This window comes from Pipra filicauda, unplaced genomic scaffold (genome assembly GCF_003945595.2).
Source record: "Pipra filicauda isolate LSUMZ 115617 unplaced genomic scaffold, ASM394559v2 scaffold77_size3566232_pilon, whole genome shotgun sequence".
Classification (NCBI taxonomy): domain Eukaryota; kingdom Metazoa; phylum Chordata; class Aves; order Passeriformes; family Pipridae; genus Pipra; species Pipra filicauda.
Genome location: NW_024104953.1, coordinates 1,240,242 through 1,260,000, shown reverse-complemented (window position 1 = coordinate 1,260,000; position 19,759 = coordinate 1,240,242). Strand labels below are relative to the sequence as shown.

The following is a 19,759-nucleotide window of genomic DNA, read 5'->3' as shown; positions in this document are numbered from 1 at the left end:
TCGGCAGAGAGGTCTGCGGGGGCAGAAGGCGCGTTGCCAGCCCGGGTGAGCTGCTGGTCTCCCCCGGGGGTGCGAGGCGGTGGCTGGAGGCCGCTCCGGGGCTTCCCCGCTCTCCCTTTCGCCTGGTGATGCGACGGTGAAATATTTTTTTAACTCCCCATCTCTCATCAAGAGCTTTTTCTGGAGCTTTAACGCGCTGCCACCCTCGCCCCGGGACCAGGAGCACATCCGATTATTTACAATTTACAGCGATACCGGTCCCAGGAGCAGCAAACCCCACGCCGAGGATGTTTTTTTTTTTTAGGTTAAAAGCCAAAGGGACAGCAGCTATTCGGAGTCTGTGGCGGATTCACCAATTCGCATTTCTAGTTCAGGAAAAGGCGTCTGAAGGAAACGGTCCAGGGTTTTGAGAAGCAAGGGACTGCAAGGTGAGTTTTGATTGTGGGCAGCTGCCCTTTCTCTGCCAGGGCACACACCTGCAGATAGGGGCTTTCTTGCTGGGAAATAGCTCTTCAAAAATAAAAGCAGGTACTGAAGGAACATTGATTTTTGTAACTGTAACGTTGAAATTCCTTTTCTGCTTGCTGTACGTATTAAATATATTCTGACCATTTCCTCTCTCTCCTGTTTCATGATAAAGAGTCAATCCTGCCCCCTGCCCCAACAGAGTCAGACCTGTGTTGGTTGTAAAACAGGATTAACCTACAGATAATAAGTTCAAGGGACTGTATAAAGGAAAAAATATAATCTTATATACGAGTCTCTTTGACTGTAACAGTTTCTGTGGCAATTGTAGTGCCTGGCTTCCTCAGTTCCTCCACTGATGAGCCCAGTATTTAACTACCTTCTATTTCCTCCTCTAGTCCCCTATTTAATTTCCAGACTTATTGAGGTTTCTAGGTAGCTTCTAAGCCTCCCAATGCACGATTCTGAGCAGCTGCCCCTGCAACCAGCCTGTGTAGGAGGGTACCACAGGGAGCAGCTGGGAGAGAGCAGCTGTGCTGGAGGCACAGGCAAGCCTGACCCACGGCACGGCACCGCGGCTCTCCCAGCACCCGCCAGCTGCACGGCACAACAAAAAACCCTTCCACTCCAGGGACAATCGCCACTTCCAGCCTGCAGAGACACGTTTATTCTGTTCTCTGCGGCAAAATAGGGAAAGGCCTAAGATTTCCTAAAACCAAGTAAGCCCCAAAACATGGTCAGAGCAGAAAGGTCTCACCTGAGGGAGCCAGTGCACCATTACCTGCCCTGAAATGCTGTGACTGGGGCCAATTTATGGTCACAGACTGGATCACCTGGAACTAGACCCCCAACCTGCCCTTATACAACCAGTCTTCACAGCTGGGGGTGTCTCTGAAGGCTGAATCCCCCCCTTGCTACCTACCCCCCAACTATCAGGCAGCAATAACTCTTACCAGCCTCCTCGGGAGGAGCACACAGCACGGTGACAGCGGGGCCGCAGCCCTGGAACAACTGCTGGCACATCCAGCAGGAGCAGCGTTTTCTGGCCGACTGGCTCCTCTGGGATGTCTCTGCCACTTGCAGCCGGTTTCACAGGCAGCCCGTGGGCAACAGCATGCGGAGTCTACAAGGAAATCAGCCCCCGAGGGGTATTTTGGGTCTTTAGTGACGCAGTCTAACTGCACTCAGGCAGTGCAGGTGTTAAACAGACCCCCACCTGGAAATAGTTAAGTTAATGACCAACCCCCAAATTACTGGAGGTGAAAGAATAGCGGGCTGCCTGTGAGGCCAGGGTGTCATGACCCTCCCCATCACAGCTGAGCTGAATTTGTCTCAAGAGATTCAGAGAGGGAGAATCTGCCACTTCCCTCGATGAAATTTCACTGAAGTGGAATCCATCACCCCGGCAGGGAATGACATTTTAAACTGCTTTAACTCGGTATCAATGTTCAAATTGATTAGCCTATTTCATCTCAATGGAAATTCTCACCTCATTACATTAGCGGCCAAACTTCAAATAATTTTTGAATCAAATACTACTTAAACAGTATTTCAAAATACTTAGCTGACAAAATTCATCACTTAATTTCAAATTACTGCCTGCGTTTTATGCTAAATTGTCAACGGATAAAATAGGCATCAGTGCTGGGAGCTGAGGTTTCCTGCTCTGCAGTTTCACGGAAGCCCATTTTCTCTCTGACTTGACAAATGCCTGGCTCCTGGCTGAGCAGTGAGCACAGACTCAAACGGGGGCTGTGGACAGCATTTTCTAGCCTTCCAAAACCCGTGTTTCCCCCTGATGGATAGGACACTTGCCAGGGAAGTAAGACAGGCAGGTTTGTTTTTTTTCAGAGAGGGATGTGAGCCGAACCCAAGCTCTTCATTTCTAGTTATTTCTTTAACAGGTAGGGCAGTGTTTTCCAGCCAGGCTGTGAGCCTAAGATGCTTCACCATACAAGTTCCCTCTCTATCTGCTCTGTTATTTGCTTCTCTTTACTGGCTAGAAACCACTGTGGTAGGCAATGGTATAAAATTCCAGCTCTCGGCACTGTCTCCACCAGCTGTGTTTTAGAAGACATTTTTAATTAAAAGAAAAACCATAATAAAAAAAAATGCCTTGTTTGAGATGCCAGATCCTGTCCAGCGTGGTCTGAAAACACTGCTGCTCCCAGCTCCATCCAGCACTTGAGACTGGCTTAGGGAGCAGGGAGAGCTGCTCCCAGCACACAGCTTGTCTTTTAAAACATTATAAGGAGCAGGAGACACCTCTGTAGGTTGTGGCATCAGAGTGGGAATTCTGAATACACATCACAAGTTTGCTTAAACCCTGCTTTAAACACCTCAAGACTCACTGACCTCTGCCTCAGTTGCATTCTCAAAGCTGTGCTGCTACACTGGACTCAGGCTGCTGCATCTCCAGGTAGTGCTGCTACACTGTACTGGGGTAGACCTCTAGTGCTGCCAGGACCAATGCTGCACAATGCTTCTATCACTTAAATAAAATTAAAAAAAAAAAAAAAAGACTCCTTTGACTAAATAAGCTGTGATAGAAATATATTTACACTATGCACATTTTTACAGGAAATACAACTTGCTAAAAATTTGCAGTTAATAATACCACCACCCTGCAATTCACTGCAGTCAAAACTAAAGGATTTGAATTTTTAAGTTTTTTATTAGAGAAGTTGAAAGTTTCATCTCAGGACTGACAATAACATAATTATCTCTTTTCATTTATTTTGTTTATAGGAATATGTAGAATTTGTTTGTACAAGCATATACAACAAAGTAATTGGTGCTTAGTACATTGAAATCAGGAATCTGATTTGTTCTAAACTACCAGTTTTCCATGCAGTCATCTTTGAATTGGCAGCATGGACAAATTCCAAGCGGAATGCTTACATGCATTGTTTTGCAATATAACTACAGCAAGCTCTGGAAACATGCAAATTAACACATTAGCAAATTGTTTTTTATATCTAATGGACATAAAAAGGTTATTCCTGATATGAAATTCTGAAAATCTGCATAAATACTTCTGTGTAAAATTAAATTAGTTATGTACTTTTCTTTTACTACAAGTATCAAGAATGCCCACGTAATTAATATACACACATATATATAGAGACCTTGTAATGCTAAAAGTCTTTGTAATTAATCAAACAATATTCTGTGCCATACATTTACTCAGTATTTACCAGCTAGTAGCATGACTGTGGTCATATAGTAGGCATTACAGTCTTAGTAGCATTTGTATCACATGCAAACATACTCTTAGCATTTCTGTTTACTAATTTTTATCACGTGGCAACATGTATGTGATTTTCTACAATGTTGTAATTCCCAAGTGTATAAATACTTTTTACATTTTCACAGTTACAAACTTTTTGCCAAAAGCCATTTAAACAATCTTTTAAGTTACAATGAACTGTAATATCTGGGATCTACAGCAACAGGATCAAAATGCAATTTCTATACAAGCAATGTAGGATGTAAACTTTTCTTAAAGTGCCTAAAATGTAATTCCTTAGAGCACTGATCAGTTTTGGCACAAATACACTGTATTTCCCTCAGGTTATTAATTGCAGTAACTTTTACAGGATATAGGCTCCTCTCAGACATTATGACAGTTGATATGGCACTTGTGAATGACATCATTAGGCTGCAGAAATATCCTGTCAAGTTACTGTTGCAGCTGATGAATTTGGCCGATGACTTTGTACATATTGTACTTCTGAATACACGGTTACCTTTCAATTGCCTGCTGCCTGGAAAATACCTCGGAATATAATTTATAGTCACCCAAACTCAGCTCCTTACTATCCTGATTATTAGGGTGACTGGGCATAAGATCCAGTTCAGTGGGCTCGATGACATGAGGTGCTGAGCATCTGGCGAGTTGTTGCTTGTCGGGATCTGGCAGCAGGGGGGTTTCTACACAACATATCACATGAGAACAGAAATGGTAAATAACATGACTCGACTACAGCTTTTTGTTGCCATTTGAGATGATGTTAAAAGTATCTGTTGTGTTTCGAGGCTCTGATTGTGTAATTCTGGTGCAGGCAAGCTGCCTGTTGAGGACACAGGAAGGAACACAGGGACGGGGTTTAAAAAACCGTCTTCATCTTCGGGTTGGGGTTTTTCTGAACAAAGGAGATTCTTACAGAAATCCAACAAAGGAAATTCAGTGCCCAGTGTTAAAAAAAAAAATAATGCAAACCTTAAGACTTGGTGGTCCGTAGCTACACTTTACATATTAAAAACAAAAAACCAAAACAACCCCCTTTTAAAAACAAAACAAAAGAAACAAAACAAAAAAAAAAAAAAGGAAAAAGCCCACTTTTCAACCTCAGCAACGTTATTTTGAATTTTGCTCTCATTTTAAAAGGATGCCGTGTTCTCCAACTTCAATTTGCTTGTTGAGGCTTCAGACCACTGTTGCTGGCCTGCGATCCATCTCTGCTTCCAGCTTCACCATCTGCTGCATCTCCTTTGCCTGCAATCCAAAATAACCGCATGAAGCGTCGCATTAGACCTTTTGTTCAGAGTGAAGCACACGTTCTACATGACAGTGTCTGAGTGAAATACAGGCAAAACACACTGAGATATACATATATAATAACATTATTTTTACACCCCTCAGCCTCCCCCGTGTCATTCTCTTTTCAAAATCAGGTTTAATCCTTATATCTACAAATTCATGGGGAATATTTTTGATCCTATTCCAGGACTCGTGGGTTGACTTTCTACAGTGTGTGGTAAAATGCAGAAGCCCCAGTATTGGGAAACAATGCCAGGTAGATGCCAATTTGACTGTTTCTCCTGACAGGACATGTCTTTGGGAATGTATTCTTTACTGCTTGTTCTATGAGTACTCTGATGTGTTAATTTCTGAAATTCTTAGAGACTTCATCTATGATCTGGACTTATTTCTTTCATAAAGGCAAGGAATGACTAAAATCCATCAGTGTAACATATTCCTTGCAGTAGGCAAGATTTTTTTGAACAGTAATTTTTTAAGGATTAATTTTTTTAAAAATAATCTCCATCTGGCCTGGAGATCCTTAAGATTATAGAGGGGGTGTTTTTCACCTCAGGATTAGACTACTGCTATATGCTTCATGGGATTACACACACTGAATCCACCTGAAACTGTATCCAAATGCATTATGCAAAATACAGCAATGAATATATGCCAGATCTGGCTATAAACTCTGTGTGCCTGAGGCTTTGCAGGCAGAGTTAAAGTACTGTGTATAAATGGTAACTGGCCTGGGAATCCCCTCTTAGAGGGTGTTTTTTTAATTCCTTTCCCTCCCTCTCTCAGACACACAGAGGCACAATTTCTCCTCCTGTTACAGTGTTTTGTTTGAAACTGGAGTTTAAAGGAACTGGGAGTCAGCATCTTCATTTTCCCTGAGGCCTCTGAATCTGGGAAGTTATTTAAATCCATAACTCCAAGGACCCTGAATAAATTGACCCAGAGAGCAATCTAATCCACCTATCTTTACAATCAAACTCCTGAGCATTAGGACAAGTTTAGGAAGAGACAACCCAAGCTAATATTTTCTTTGGTGTAACTGCTCCGCATCTGTCATGCAGGGAATAATGGTTAAGGGACTTGATTTACATAAACTCTGTTCCAAAAAAAGTTTTAAATGTTGCTTAGACAGGCAACTTTGCTACACAAGCTCCTACTTAAGGGCTCATCTATTCTGTATGTGCAAACACATATTTGCATGTGTGAAAATGGGCAGATGCAGGTCTAAAGTAATGAGATGCACCACTATTCCTTTTGCAAGGTAAATGTGGATTTATGCAGATGTGACATACCTGCCTTCTTGAAAAATCTAGCCCTGTCCTTTCTTAATCATCATCATCATCACCATCATCTTAGGGAAAAAAGTAATTATGATAATAGCAAAGCAACTGTCATAAATATGATTAAAAATTAATCAACGCTCTCCATTTAAATGACTTAAAAGTTTGAAAGTAATGAAGAAATAATTTTAACATGAAAATATGGAAACATAACAAATAAATCAATATGGACAACCTCTTCTGAAATGTTGGCTGGATTTTGCCTGTGTGTGAAATGAAACTCCAGATGAAACGAAACCTTGTGGTTGTTTCTTAGTGACTCACACATTTCACGTTTTAGGCTTGTGACTTAACTACTGGCACACAGCATCCTATAAATATATTCTGCCAATGTATTGTGTACAGAATTGTTGCAGAGAGAACCTGGCTTCAAAGAACACATTAGCATATAGCACAGGACCAGGGTGCCTGGTTTTGCCAGTCTGAGCCTGGTTCAGACAGTGCATTCCGACCTGAACACTCGAGCACAACACTGGAAGATGAGCCTTCTGGAAGGCAACACTGAACTCACAGTGAGCCCAGGAAGTGAGGGACAGCCAGTGGACTCCGCTTTCAAGAATAAAAATAATTTTTTCCTAGCCTAATGAATGCTTTTTTTCATCATTATGTGTCTATAAATAGATGTTGCTGAAGTGGGTGCTGTCAGTGGTGCAAGATGTTATCAATTCAAGAGAGTAATTCAGAGGAGGCAGTACTGTAACCATGGGATGTTCAAGCCCAGTGCAGCTCTTTCCCTTGGTAAGACAGGGGTTAACAGAGATTTCTTGTGAGTAAGGATTACTTAGGGAGCCACAGCAGCACAGCCACATCACAACTGGAATTGCCATATCTTGTAACATGTTGGAATTTGAAGTGAATTTTAAAGTGCTGGAAGCCTCTCTTCCTTAGGCACTAGGAAGCTATTTCTAGCCATCCATTCTATGTTTTGCTATTCTTAGCGTGGAATTACTTATTTTTATTACTATGCTAATATATGTGGGTACCCTTTGTCTGACTATCAGCATTAGCAGGTAATCATATGTATGTTAACACTAAAATAGTTTTCTTAGATCAACAGACACTCTCACACAGTTCAGAACTCTAAGCAGATCTTTCAGTAACAGCAGCTAATGTACAAGTTAATCTCTGAATATTTCCTCTGCACATCCCTGTTCATATGCATCTGAATTTGAGATGCTAAAGCACAAAATACTGTTAATATTGTGTCAGGCTCAAATATCTGTGTGCAAACAAGATTAACATTGTGTCCACTATGTCAATGGCACTTCCCAATGGTTGCATTTACAAGGAGGGCTCCAATGATAATGATTTAATTTAGAAGGAAAGCACACTGAAATAATAGTTTGCTTATTATACGTCCATCCTACCTTGTGTTTGAGAGACTGCATGACAGGATTTCAAAAGCTGTTTGTACAAAAATAATAATGTCAAAATTGAGTAATACAACAAGAAGCAAATTAAATGAATGAAAACTGAAGTGAGATTGAGAAATTAATGCAAGAAAAACATACACAAAACAAAACAAATTTAAATTCACAACAGTTTATATTGAAGGCTGTTTCCACCCATAATTCTATTTTTCTACATTGTATATTTGTATGAAAATTTTCTTGCCTTGTTTTGATCAGGGGGAAAAAAAAAAAAAGCTTTGAAATGATCATTAAATAAATACCACCTTTATCTGGATCCAACTAGCTTTTACACATCAATGTGTATCACAATGAAACCAGAACCAGCTGGGGTTTTGCACTGATGCACTTTTGGGGGCTAAAAGGAAACGGTCAAAACAGCACGTGCAAAAATATATATTCTGATGGGTCAAATCAGAGTGAGTTAAAAAGCCATTGAGGACTCCCCCTGTGGTAGAGGCCACCACATGCCCACACAGAAGTGATAACCAGCCTGTGGATGAGTTTACTCCATTTAATCACTGATGATTTAAGCTGACGCCGTCCCTGCCCCGAAATGGCGTATGAGCAAGCCCACGTAGGCTGGACCATCACTCAGCAGCAGAAGCTGTAACCCCAGGTGAGGGAAGTATCTAATTGCTCAAAGAGGTGACTCCTTTAATGATTCACACCTATTCGCACCTGCCTCCCTCCCTTATATACAACGTGGTTATCACATTATGGTTAAAGGCACAACTAGAATCATTCTCTCTTGTCCTTATGCTTTTAAAAAATGTATCCAAAGCTCTCTGAAGCCAATGGAAAGAAATAACTGATTACACCCACGTCTGGATCAAGCCCACCATTTTTTTATCAACTGTCATGCTCTCTACAGTGATGCTACAGATCTGCTGTATCCCAGTGTCCTCCCCCAGGCCCTGGCTCCCCTGGGTCCTGCCTTTTGATATTGCCCAAGAGCAGACTGACTGACAGATCCATTCACACTGGATGTTTCAGATGGCCTCTACAGAATGTTCCTGTGAGGGAACAGAACGTGTGGTTGTCGTTCTGAAGGGAGGTGGGGTGATCAGAAGACAGAGCCCTGGTGGCTGGGGCTTGCTAGCAGTAGCCACCTGAGATCCTACATGCTGTGACCCCCCCAGAAGTTACCCAGGCTGCAGCTTTTGGGGCTGTAGGACTCTCTCCTGGCAGTGGAAATACTTGATTTGCATGTACTCTTTCCCTGCAAGATGGCTTTAATTCATGTTATGTTTTCCAGAGAGTTCAAGTTCTGAACATTTAATAAACAAAGTAGTAAGTACATAACCCTTGAAAGTAATGGGTATTAAATGCTCCCCTTCTCTCTCACCTCACTGAACTGCTGGGTATATTCCCCTTGCAGTTTACATTTGTAAGTGCAGTACTGCAAGTCCATGCACTTATTACAGCTCTTCTGGCTCAACCTTTCAGCAAGGGAACTGCTCAGAACATAGTGTTGCTTCCACCAGAAATAAGATTAGGATTTTCCTTTCCTTGCCAAGTAGTTTTTCAATTAAAAAAAAAAAAGGGGGGAGCTTATAAACTAGCAGAAAATAATATGGTATTTTAATTAGGAAAGGGTGTACTAGTACAGATAAAACTCCCCATGCTACTATACATCTCTAGAATTCAGTCCAAACTCACTGTCTCTTAAGAGTTCAGAGATGCTCTGTGCACGTTTCACCTCGAATTTTCCAGTCAGCACTAGAAACGTTAAGTTCCAAAACGAAGGAAACCGATTTGCTTGAGGTACTTTTTTTGGGAGTAATTACAGTGGATATGCCGGGTCTTGTACGACTGTCACGTCTCGCTAACGAGTATCAATGTGGCTGAACAGCTGCAAGGACAGACTCTGGCTGAGCAGTTCAGCTGCCACGTGCTTATCTGAAACAAATCTGGTGCTGTATCAATATTTACATCACCTCACCTCTTCACTTGGACTCCCCAAGTAGGTGAGTGACCGTGAACAAGGTCATTGTCCCCATTTTGGTGAAGACTTACATTTAGGAGCATTCTTACTCAGCCTGACTCTGGTTACTGTTTTCACTACCTTGCTTTTCTTTTAAGCCTTTAAAAGAAGATACCTGCTCATTCTGCTTCTCCAAGACTTCCAAATGCTCAAGTTGAACTTTTTTCAACTGATCCATTTCCTTTGACTGCTTCATTGCAAGCTGTAATGGAGAGAAAATAATTGGGTGGGGAATGTAACACGTTATTAACAAGTAAAATAAAAACTTACTTGAAACATATACACATATATACTGTCACCCCCCATTTAGATGGCACAAAACATCACAGGAGGCCTATTATATCACCCAAGCTTAAGAAAAGCTATTAATACATTAATAGAGATATATTACACATATTGCATATAATACATAGAATTAGCAAACACAAGAATGAATAGTAATTCTGTTAATTTGAAATAGATTCATCTTACACAGATGTTAGGTCTTCCATGCTACACACTATGTGGAACAAAGCAAAGACAAAATCTACTAGAGCTGGATTCCCAACACAGAGAAGTGAAAAAGAATATCCAGAAATAGTGCCCAGTGACTTGGTCAAGGTTATAGTTACCCTTTTTCTCTCTTCCAGGAACTTTTTTGTGTTGCTGCTGTTCAGTTCTCTGACTCGCCTAAAAAAAAAAGCAAACGTTGTCCATGAAGACTCATTGGAAAAAAACAAACCCAAAAGCTACAACAGAGTAGAATCCTAAACTCTTAAGGTATATTTTGGGTTTGGATTATCTGTACCACGTGGGACTAGTGGCAAATTGTACACTCCTAGGGCTACACACCTTTACACTTACATTAACAGCATGACTGAAAACTTGGCTGTTGTGAATGAAGTTTGCTTTTCCCCTCACTCAAGAGTGGTAGACAAAACTTTAAGGGAAGTTTAATTCATTTGTGTATCCCTTGCTGCACTCTGCCTTCAATTTGTTTTGGTATATAAAAAGTGCCGCATCTCTTAACAGTGGGAAAAATCATCTGATGATCATATGTAAAATTACAGCTTATCGATGCTGTTATTCTTAAAGCTGTTATTTAAGCAAAAAGATAAGTATATAGTTAATATTTACATAAAATACCTAAATGCAAAGTGTCTCTTCCTAAGATTTCTGTCATGAAAGAGGACAAAAATAGTTCAAAGAGGTGAATCAGCCTAATGACAAAGCCTGAAAACCAGAACTGCATTTCGCCTGCTTTCAGATCTGGGAACAGCTTTATCTCGGAGTCATTAGTGAGGTCTGACATTAACAAAGCACACAGTTACCACGGGCTCTGACAACTCATCCTCCTGATGAGCTGGGAGTGTGCAACACTCCAGGGACTCAGTTCAGCACGAACAGGTTCAAGCTGATTGACCAAAATAGCCCAGTGCCAAGGAGGGAATGTAAAAGAGGAAAGACTGAGCCAGATGGCAAGCCCAAAGTGAAGGGGAAACCCTGAAGGCTTATGAGACAACATCATGTAGGCTCTGCTTTCACTCCCTTTTTAGTAAGGCCCTCATTTCACTTAAAAAGCAAAAGAGGATAATGCACTTGAAGTACAATCATTAAACCCCTCACAGATGTATTTCAATGTAATTGTGATTAGACCTGCTCTAGTCAGTCACAGATGATCAAGGCATTACATTTATTAAAAGGATAAATACGAGAAAAATCATTATTTTTTCTAAAGCAGTCATCTAAAAATATATTCAGCATAATCATTAGACCTTGTTTCCATGCATAAAAGTGTGGTTTTAATAGAATTAATCCATGAGTTCCCCTGTCAGCATTTGACAGCATTCTCTCCTCAGGAAGGGAGATCTGATACTTACCTCTCTCTTTCAGCTTTATTTTTGATGGATTTGTCTTGGCTTATGGCTTTGCTGTTCTCCATAGATATTTTGGCCTGGTTGGCACGCATCTCCTTGCTTTCCCTGGGGGAAACCAAAGACAGTCAGTAATGCCCAAGATGCAATTGTTGTGGAGGTTGGTTTCCTCTACACTGTGGTTAATTTTGCCCTTGAGGAATTAAGGAAGAGGAAAGAACAAACCACATGAAAACCGCCTTCCTTTGGGTAGACTTTACACAGTTTGAGCAAGCATCCAGAAACCTCCATTTGTTCCAGAGAATAAAATCTGAAAGATCACTTTAAAGCATTTTTACACTTCGAATGCTGTAAAAGGGTATAAAATACTCTCTTTTCTCCCTAGTATACGAGTTGTCTTAGTATGAGCTACTATCAGCCACTTAAAAAAAGCAATTTGACTTCTAGAACTGTGTCAAAAAATTTACAAATCCTGCACTCAGAACATAACAGCAATATCAACAGTAATAATATTTGCTAGTTGTGGTATGAGCTGACAGACTTCCTTTTAAGACTTCTAACTTTAGGAGTGAAAAGAGCCCTTTGGGCCTGAAAAGAGTGGTTTAGCCCATGGTCAGATTTGTGTGTGGTTTCTCCTTCTGGCTCAGTGAACCTTTGCCTTTCCTGTGGAATGAGAGAGCTGTAACAGGAGGATGGCAATCCAGGGGTAACGTCCTGAGTGGTGTGGTTTGGCTTGGGAGCTGGAAAATTTTCCATGTTCCAGATCTTGACACACTGGAAGCCCAGGTAGGACCTCAGTCTCTTTTTTTGGACATGATCTTAAGTAGAGAGCTAAACAATTATTGTACTAATTAATCCAAAATTCTAAATATTTTGCATGAAAAGGAGGAATGTGGCACAGAACAGAGTGCTTAATTTAATGCAATATTGTCACTGAATCTTTTTTAGCTTGCTTTCATCTCTAAAAGACATTAATCATTAAGTAGCATGAGGAAGCTTTGACTAATATTTCTGACAGCTTAAAATTTTTATTAAAGAAGTTTGGTGCTTTTTTTTTTTTAATCTCCAAAAGTTCATAAGGTGAAACATTTCCTGGATACAGGTTTATAAGCAGTGGTATGACAGCAAAAATTAGACTGGGTTCTAAAAAATGTTGTGTTGAGAGCACATTTCATTCCAACAGCCCCTTCTCCAAATAATAGCTTTTATTTTCTATACAGAATTTGAAGTAATTTTCAAGCACACTGTCTTAAGAGGAGTACTGAAATAATTCATTTTTATTACTGTGCTCGAGGACATGAAAAAAGTTAGTGTAGGTGTTCAAATTGATTTAGCCTGTTTGCATCAGATATAATTTTAGAGTGAAAGAAGTTAAGAGGATTAGAGGACTACTGTGCATCACTGCTGATTGCAAAATGAGGGTTTGGTCATGGAGATGGTTGAAAGAGCCAACACAACTGTTTATTCTGCAGGTATAATCTAGCTCTGAGCTGCACTGCTGATGGGGTCTTTTCTGGGGCTGTTGGGTTTTCACTTGCAAGAAATAAAAGATATTACTAACAGAAGAAATGAAAAATCTTATCTTCTTTTTAAAATAATCTAGAAGCACTTGTAGACGTAGACAAATTAAGCACTGCTGGATTCTAAAATAGTGCTTCTCAAAGTAAATAAGAAGTTGCAGTGGCCAAAGTTCCAGTGTCAGCTCAACCTCCTGGACTGGGGCTTCAAGTTGAGTCTCCAGTTCAGCAGTAAAAACACCCTCCCTCTCATGGGCAGTGGTGATGCCTGTAGCCAGAGGTAACTGGAAGAAGTAGATAAGCCAGGATGGTAAAGAAAAAAAGAAAGGATTCTGAAAAAAATGTGGCATGGCAAGATTTAACTGCTGACTTCCCACTGTGTCACACTGACTGCAACTCTGAAACTTATACAAACGTCTTTTAAAGGGACACTTTAGGTGTATATATATATGTATTTATATATATGTGTACATCCTTGGTATTTATATATTTTATATGTATTTTGATGTGCATTAACATGTTATGTCACCAGTATTGTTTGAATAACTAGAAATCTCTTCTTCTATTAAAAAAGTGCCACCACATAATTTTTCTCTCTCATGTCATTTTATGTGGAGCACATAATGCTTGTGAATAACAGCTCCATGTCCCCAATTTCTGAAATGCTGCAGGATCACCACATCCAGGTGAGTAAAGGTAACAGTCTGAGGAGGTGGGGGGCACAGCATCCCCAGAGTTCAATAAGCTTCAGGTTTTTAGTGGTGTCTGCTGCCTTCTGCTTTGTTTTCAAATGAGCTCAAAGCACAAACTGTAATTGCTTTTTGTACTGCACTTGGAAGGAAGGTATCCTACCCTACAGCAGATAACTACATCATTTTAGATTATTGATCCCTCCTCCCTGTGCCCTGTGCTGTGATATCCACCTCATTACCCCGGCTCACAGAGAGGGAAGCAGTGAGAACATCATGCTGAGAGCACGGTCCGCCTCCTGCATCACCCTCAGAGATCCTTTTTTTTCCTGTGGATACCAGAGCTGTCTCTTGGCTGTTACATACACCTCTACAGATAAATGCATATGTCTTCCTACACACAATATATTGCATTAAAAAGTCTACCAATGATTTAGTGTGAAGTCTTCTGAAATATTCATAGATTCAGACACAGTCTTAAATTTGTTTTAAACGGGAAATTCCCCAGTCTGCACATTTAGGACTTAACACATAAATTCCCAAACACACTAAATTGCAATGAATAAAGCAGGAAGAATATTGAAGGAAGAATTTATCAGGATGTGGATTTTCAGATCTAGTTCTTAGTAGCTCTGAAAATAGAGCAATACATGGACTGAACACAAATGATTTCTTACAAGAAAACAAGATCCACTGCTAAGAATATAAGAATCATGTACAAGAAATGACAGTGGGCTGCTTAAACAACATAGAGATACAGAAATTCTAAACTCTAAGACTAAAATTAGGAGAAAAAAAGCTTTAACAAATTTAAACTTTGCCTTAGTGTATATATAATAGCTGCCTGGAATGACAGCTTCTAGCAAAGTTAAAAGAATATGGAAATAGGTATGGAAAAGAAAACAAAAATCTCTTACTTCCACAGGGGATATATTAGTAAATTATCTTTTAAGCATTGTGGTGAATAGCAAATAGGATAGAAAAAAAGACTCAAAAAAACCCCGAAGAAGGTGATGTGATTTCTTGGGCTATGTATGATTTGGAGACACAGCACCAAGGACTACACCTTCCTCTGGCTAATAACTTTTGAATTATCAATTTGTATTATAATTTAACAAGTTTTGGACTTCATATTTGACTGGGAATGTTTTGCAGGACCCTTGAATAGATGGGTTAACACAGAGATTAACATAAAGATGAGCTCACTACCAGCTTTTTGCTGGGAAAATTCTCTGTTGGATGGAAAGCTTGCAGGTCCCAGCCTGTGTTCTCTCTGATGCAAAAATAAGCTGTTTTTTCACTCAGGAGTTGAAAAAATAATTTCAATTCCTTCTTCAAATGTGATTTCTTTATTCATTTCCCCCCCTGCTTTTCATGTGAAAGATGTTGAAGCCAATTACATAGAAATCTATATACATATGTGTATATATGTGTGTATGATCCTATGCTTTTAGGCTGCTTTGGATAATAGATCATAGCACAGAAAAGTGATTCTCTGCTTACTGCCATTTTTAGCAATGTGAATATGATGTATATTTAATTTTATTTCATTTCAAGTGGGCAAGATGGTTAATTACAAAAGCAGCAGTGTCACGCAGTATCTTCTGTATTCCCAGTGATATTGTATGAAGATAAGACATCAGCCTAATGTAGTTTATCCTGCAGCCCCTTGTTTTTATGATCTCACTTTCCATGGATCTTTCATATAATCACCAGTGCTATAAACACGAGTCCATAACTGACAGCAACTCCAAAGGATATTTCCTTATTTGATACTTCTCATTTTCCAGCCTCTGAATTTGAGTTCCAGGGGAAAGTCGATGCAAACTCCCATTGCATCTGCTGCCTTTAATGAAGTTCAGATAATCGAAACCAGCTAAGAAGCACATTCCTTCACCTCCCTAAACCTTGTCTGATCACTTCTTTTACTTCTCCCATGCATTCAGCCCAGTATCCCTGACAGCAGTACAGAGCCGCCAACACTAAAAGTAAACCATAACCCAAAGCAGACACAAACCACATCATCAGGTAGCACTGCCCTGCTCACCTGTCATGGGAAAACTTCAGCTGCTGGGTTTGTTGTTCATGAGCATTAATCAGCAGTTTCTTCAGTAGTTCACACTGTTGGTTCAAGTGCAGGTCACGGATCTCTTGCTCTTCGGCGCTGTGCGTGTTGATCATCTCGGACCACTCTTTAGTGTGCTGAGCCACGATCTCCTTGACCTGGGGGGAAGTAACAGCAGCTTTGTTAGACGTGCTCAGATAGGCTGGGAGATCAACTCTTCCTGCTGCTGAAGATGATGCAAAGACAATCATAAAACAGGTTGTAAAGAATGCAGCTAAATTGCGAAAAATGAAGTTACACTAATGAAGTTGCCTCATAAGGTAGCAAAGCCACCAAGGACACTACCACCTACTATAAAACCAGATGTAAACTAATCCCTACTATCAGGACACTATTATCTGATGTGCCCTAAATAGAAAAGCTCTTGACTGTACTACCCTTATTTTAAAACCTTCTCTAACACTGAGTTCATAATAAAACGGTTTGACCTTTTTGGTTGCCAAGAAAAAAAATATATATTAAAAGTTCTGAACTTAAAAATGGAAAAACCTAGTGAGACAGTCTTTCATTTTGTGGAGACAGTTTTACACACACAGTCAGTTTACAGAGAAATCCTGTGTTTAATACAACCTGAAACTGAAGATGGGCTACATATCTTTGTTTGATATTCATTAAGTCAGCAGGGAATCTGACAAGGTTTCTTCTCTTCCTTATCTCCCAAGACTCACAAGAATAATGAGATTAAAGTTTTGGAATGTTCCCAAGAGACAATATTAAGAAGTCTAAATCACCAGAGTTGTTATTATAATAACATATCACACTCAATGATTTCGAAAAGCAGCTAATAGAAAGATATGTTTTATTATCCTTTAATAATTATCCTTGGGTATTTTGACATGCTATCCTACTTTTCCATAGATGGTATATAAAATATGCTTCCCAATAAATCTATTTTCAGGTAATCATTTCAACTGCTACTATAGTAATTAATAACATCTAGGTCATCTTCTACCAAAGTAAATTTGATCTTTTATATCAAAAATTGCATCAATATTGCTCAGAAAGTGAGAGACTGATGCCAGTATTTCAGCTCCTCTGAAGGCCCTCTTACACAAAAGCTCACGTTGCCTATTAAATCTGGACCCCTAATGAAAAAAAAAGGCAAATAATTTTGGAACAGATCAGGGTCACCACCACCAAAAAACCAGATTTGCATTTAACTACAGCTAAACAGTGGTCCCATATCAAAACAGGTAGGGCTGGAGGCAGAAGCAGCTGATGGAGAACAAACTGGAGTTTTCTGCAGCTGTCAGAAAACAACAAAAGCCTTTTGAGGCAGAAGTTGGTACGACTAATACAGGTCTAGATCATCAGGGTGTTTAAGAGTGAGTGTACCTCCAAAAAAATGAGCTATGCTTATTTTTGTGCTCGTGGGTAGATGTACTACTAAGCCAGAGCCTGTCAACTATGAAATGATATGAAGGATGTGGAGCAGTCAGTGGGAGTAGTGTTTTCAGTAAGATGTTCATGAGGCAGTACTGCCTTCAGAGCCAGAAAAACAGGAGGATTCAATTTTAAAATGAGTCAAAATAAATGCTTGGATTTTGGTAAGGAAGAGAAACTAATTTTTCAGATGGAGTTTTTGAAAGGTTGCAGGGCAGACACTCCAGCTCTCCTCTGGCACACACCTAAGGCACTTCGGTTAGGACCAAGGGAGACCTAGAGTGGACTTAGGAGAGCTAAAGGTCATGGCTGAAGTTCTTAGGAAACCTTGTTCCTTATTTATTTTCAATGCAAAGTTTCCAGACGGAGTCAGCTCTATCCATGACTTGAAGGAAAAAAAGGACAGGTGGATGGATCCAAAGTCCTGGGTGTAACTGGGACCACAGCAGAAGAGGGACCACCCAGAAAGCAGAAAGTATAAATTAGAATGTTTGAAAGTACTAATATTTAAAAAAGACAAGTACTATTATATGACTCAGGGAGCAGGCCAAGTGTTTTCCTCCACTGCTTGCTGCTGTGTGACTCTCCCAAACAGTCTGCCACTTAGGACTGTGTTCCACATTAATTTAAATATTAGGAAGTGCAGAGGATATTAACATATGAGCTCTGATTTCTAGGCACAGTTTTACATCACCCTAAAATGACAGGCAGGCATTCCAGTAAACAAAAAAGTGTGTTCCTCTACTTAAAGCCTCCTTATGCTGTAGAGAAAATGCAAAACAAACTTTGCATAAAAAAAAAGAAGCATGACAATAAAATAGTGAAACAAATAGATGTATAAATAGTGGAAGCCCTGGTGAAAGCAAGTCTTTAGTGACTTAGCTGCAAAGAGTATTTACAGGGCCCAAGTAAATGCAGGGAAACAAAGACTCAAGGGCTTGTTGCAAATGAGTAAAGTGATAATTATTTTTAAATGGTTAATGTTATAAACTACAGAGGAGTGTGAAGGCAGGAATTCTGTATCTCAGGTACACTGATACCAAAGAATCATATCTCAAGATGGAAGGATCCATAAGGATCATGGATTCCAACTCCCAAAGAGGAACCCTGCAAGGAGACTACAGCAAGCACTACAGTACCTTCAGTATTTAACCTGAGAAGGAAGTAAGAATCACAAAACCCCTGCCTCTGTTCACGGACAGATGTGCCAGTGGTGTGCTGCTAATTCCAGAATCCATAAACAAAACTTGTTTATGAGTTTTTGTCCAGGGATGTGAGAGAAAGAGAAGCTTTCCTTTAAATTACATATCCACCAAGCCAGGAGTCTCATTTCAGGTGCAGCAAGATATAACCTGATGAGAAGGATGTAAGGGACGTGCCAAACACCAGTTAGAAGACTTTAAATTTGACTCAGATTCAGAAGAACTTAGAACTCATGGCCATTAAAACATCTGAAATCCAATTTTGCTGCGGATCTGTGTTACACTTCAAAGTTCAGATGTAGCAAACTCAGAGTACCTCCCTGCTTTTCTCCAATTTACTAGCATCATAGTTAAAATTACTATTTCATTTTCACTGGGATGTGCTCTTGTTCTACTGCTTTCCACTATTAAAGCAGTGTTGCCTGTCCTAAAGGATAGGAAAAAATAACCATTAGCTAACTTCTCTCTTTCCTGTTCTACAGACTCTGTTTGCCAGCCTGTCTTTTCATCTGTTCCTTCAGTAGGCCCAAGAGACTAATTAAAATCTTGATAAGGAACTTTATTTTGCACAGCATATATGCAGGATGTTTGTTTAGTCACTAAATTCAAGCAGGAATGATCTTTGAAGTAATCTTTCCTTTTTTGCCTTTTCATCCTCTGCCTGCTTGATATTGGGACCCACTTTTCTAATGCAGGGGAGTAATTAGCATTTGCTACGTTAATCGTGTGTGAAGTACACGTTGGGACATTCAGATCTAATTTAAATATTTTATGTCAAACTTGGGCTGGATGTTTCCTCATGACAGGAGGAGTTTTGTTAGATGAAAAGGTCTCTGGTGTTAAAGGTATACATGCATATTGTGGTACAGAGCTGCGCTGGAGGACATGAGCTGTAATTAAAGCTGAATCATGTTCCAATCTGATATCAAAATTAGTGGGCCAAATGCTGTGAAATGCTGAACAACTGTTAATTAATCAAACTCCCAGTATATCAGTGTAATGCAGTCAGCATCTCAGAATTTAATCTAATTTAATTGCACCTACATTCATCTAAGATAAAAGTTAATTTCCCAATGGTCTTGGGCACTGTTTTCCAACCTGTTGCTCGCAAACCTTTGAATGATCTCCAGGAATAATTCAAGGGCCTACACAAGGAAACTGAAACAAAAGAAGTCAGTAAATAATCCGGATGATTTTGATGGAACCACAGTGAGCAAGACACTGAAAATCACTAGAGAAAACCAGA

The 19,759-nt window shown here is 39.9% G+C and overlaps 1 protein-coding gene and 1 long non-coding RNA gene across 7 annotated transcripts in view; one reads left to right on the top strand and one right to left on the bottom strand.

Moving 5' to 3' along the window:
- The first annotated feature begins 104 nt into the window (after positions 1-104).
- LOC120324936 lies at positions 105-13,794 on the top strand. The gene is made up of 3 exons (XR_005566659.1): positions 105-428; positions 12,245-12,383; positions 13,732-13,794. It is a non-coding gene; the product is annotated as an uncharacterized LOC120324936 (long non-coding RNA).
- The window catches only part of PLCB4 (phospholipase C beta 4), a 169,228-nt gene continuing 152,588 nt past the window's right edge, over positions 3,120-19,759 (bottom strand). For 4 of the 6 annotated variants that reach the window (XM_039389842.1, XM_039389843.1, XM_027747994.2 and 1 more), the window contains 6 exons: positions 15,851-16,026; positions 11,604-11,705; positions 10,356-10,413; positions 9,860-9,946; positions 7,716-7,752; positions 3,120-4,963 (listed from right to left, as the gene is read on the bottom strand). In XM_039389842.1, coding sequence (XP_039245776.1) covers positions 4,875-4,963; positions 7,716-7,752; positions 9,860-9,946; positions 10,356-10,413; positions 11,604-11,705; positions 15,851-16,026 — 549 coding nt within the window. In that variant the 3' untranslated portion in view covers positions 3,120-4,874. The remainder of the gene's footprint in view (positions 4,964-7,715; positions 7,753-9,859; positions 9,947-10,355; positions 10,414-11,603; positions 11,706-15,850; positions 16,027-19,759) is intronic. The other 2 variants (XM_027747996.2, XM_027748001.2) reach the window with 1 other exon arrangement.